This window comes from Nanorana parkeri, unplaced genomic scaffold, assembly GCF_000935625.1.
Source record: "Nanorana parkeri isolate BGI_ZX_2015 unplaced genomic scaffold, ASM93562v1 scaffold284, whole genome shotgun sequence".
Lineage (NCBI taxonomy): Eukaryota > Metazoa > Chordata > Amphibia > Anura > Dicroglossidae > Nanorana > Nanorana parkeri.
Genome location: NW_017306552.1, coordinates 751,016 through 753,265, shown reverse-complemented (window position 1 = coordinate 753,265; position 2,250 = coordinate 751,016). Strand labels below are relative to the sequence as shown.

Below are 2,250 nucleotides of genomic sequence, written 5' to 3'. Positions count from 1 at the left end.
ATAGCTAATCAACTAGAGTAGGTGGGGGGCAGCATAGGACAGTTGGCTTAGGGGAGCAGAAGGTATCATTCCAGGCCCTAGCTAGAAATGTTGGGAGGTGGGATACATCCCCTACATGCTGCTCATTGGCAGAATGAGGATCACAGCCCAAACTCCACCCAAGTCCCCTGTGTGGCTGCAATACATCAGTTTCACTTCTACTTTGCAATGAAAATCCTAATGCTTGCCATACACATTTACAAAGGAGTGTGGGGCCCGAGGGGCTGAGTGGAAATGCTTGGGAGCCAGTTAAAGGTGCTCAAATGTCACTGATGTGGTATTATATTTTAGTTTTGCTTGGAGTGTATCGTAAACGTTTTTTTTTTGTTTTTTTTGTTTCTAGAGTTCTGCTTCGTGAAGGTAATGCTACAATCCCTACCCTGGCAGAGAGACTGACAGTGGAACTGGTGGAGCATATTGAGGTAAGTCATTTGTGACAGTATCTCTCTCAGCTGATTACATTGGCATTGCGAAATGCTAGTTGCCAGAATATCTTCTGGCCTCAGCACTTGAAATCACGAACCAAACATGCAGCTAGTGCAATCAGAGGTACTAGCTGCTTCTGCGCCCAGCGGGGAGGAAAGAAAGCAGGGATGCATTGCTGTATCGGCAGAAAAATGTTGTTAGTGCTCTCACTGCGACGTTCGAGTCGATATGTAACATGTGCAGCACAGTCGTTTTTCGCACGTAGGCGCTCCGATGCGTGTGTATCTGGGGGGCGGGTGACATTTTTTTTCCCTTTTTTTTTATGTTACTTTAATTTTTAAACACTTTTTTTTGTACACTAACCCTATTGGTATTACATAGGGGACTAACAAGCACCCTGTGTAATAGCAGATAGGGTGGGACAGGTCCTCTTTATGGAGGCATCAGGGGTCGTTTAGACCCCTAATGTCACCTAGAGACCCCAAACAAGCTGAGGCAGCCGAGATCTGCTTTCCCAGCTTCTTGTCCTGGCTCTGAGACGCAGAGACTGTGTACAGTGACACTGGAAGTGATGTAATGCACAGCATGTCCGGGTTCCAGTGATCGGAGTAGAGATCAGCAGCTGGAAGCGGCTGAATCTCTCTCTGATCATTGCAGGGAGACCCACCGACCCAGTGGCCGCTGCGGGGGGACCACACGGTACAAACGATCCGGCGGCTGTTCAGACACCAGATCGATTGTAAGTTACACAGCAATCACCTGCTGTTAAAAGCAGTACCAAGAGCACGGCTGCCGGAGCAGCCGCGTTCTTGTTTTAACCACTTCTGCAGGCCGCCGTCTATAGACATACTGCGACCCGAAAGTGGTTAAAGTGACATTAAAGTCAATTTTTTACCCCTCCCCCCAATGTAAATGCCAGCACTTACCTTAACTGATGTCTCTTAATCCGATCTTCTTCTTCTTTCCTGATGTTTTCATCTGTCCCTCTAGCGCTGCTGCGGGTCTCCGATCCAGCGCTGAGTCCTCTGTCCTTGCTGGCACTTCCTGTCCCACGGTGTCTGCATGCGGGTGCACGCGTCCATAGACTTACCTTGTGGCTCTCCTCGTCTCCCGGCCGAAAATCCGAACTGCGCATGCGCCCTCCCCAAGATGCTTTGCAGCCGCCCGAGCAGTTTCGGATTTTCGGACAGCGTTTTGTTTTTTCCCCCAACTTTTTGCATATATCTACTGCTTGCTAGCCTTATATATATGCAAAAAAAGCCGGAGGGTTTAATAACCCTTTAATACTCACCTGATCCCTGGTACGACCGACAAGCGCAGACTCCCATATCTCAGGCTGTCATTATATGCATACAGATTTACTATTTAAACCAGCGCAGCCCAGTGTGCAGCTTCTGAGAAGATACACTATTAGCATAGCGGGGAAGGCGGCTGCCCATTTTGCATCGCTCCCGCTACACTAATAGCGTATCTTCTCAGAAGCTGCACACTGCGCGCGCCGGTTTACATAGTAACCGGCACGTTCTGTATGCATATAATGACAGCGTGGATCAGATCAGGTGAGTATTAAAAAAAAAAATGTTTCATTTTATGTTCCCGGGACATTTAAAAATATCCCGGGAACATAAAATAATAAAACATTTAACATTTTATTTTAAAAATGTCACCTGACCTTAGCCTGGTGGTCAGTGGGGCTCCCTGGACCCTGGTTGTGGGGGTACGCAGCTGCTCCATCCCTCTGCCGCCTTTCTGCACACTCCTGGCCAGTGGTGTAGCGAGGGGGGG

The 2,250-nt window shown here is 48.4% G+C and overlaps 1 protein-coding gene across 1 annotated transcript in view; it reads left to right on the top strand.

The window, feature by feature from the left end:
• Positions 1–2,250, top strand: part of LOC108787800 (interferon-induced GTP-binding protein Mx-like) — a 29,420-nt gene that overhangs the window by 20,682 nt on the left and 6,488 nt on the right. The window contains exon 9 of the mRNA XM_018557445.1: positions 383–461. Within this exon, the coding sequence (XP_018412947.1) occupies positions 383–461 (79 nt within the window). The remainder of the gene's footprint in view (positions 1–382; positions 462–2,250) is intronic.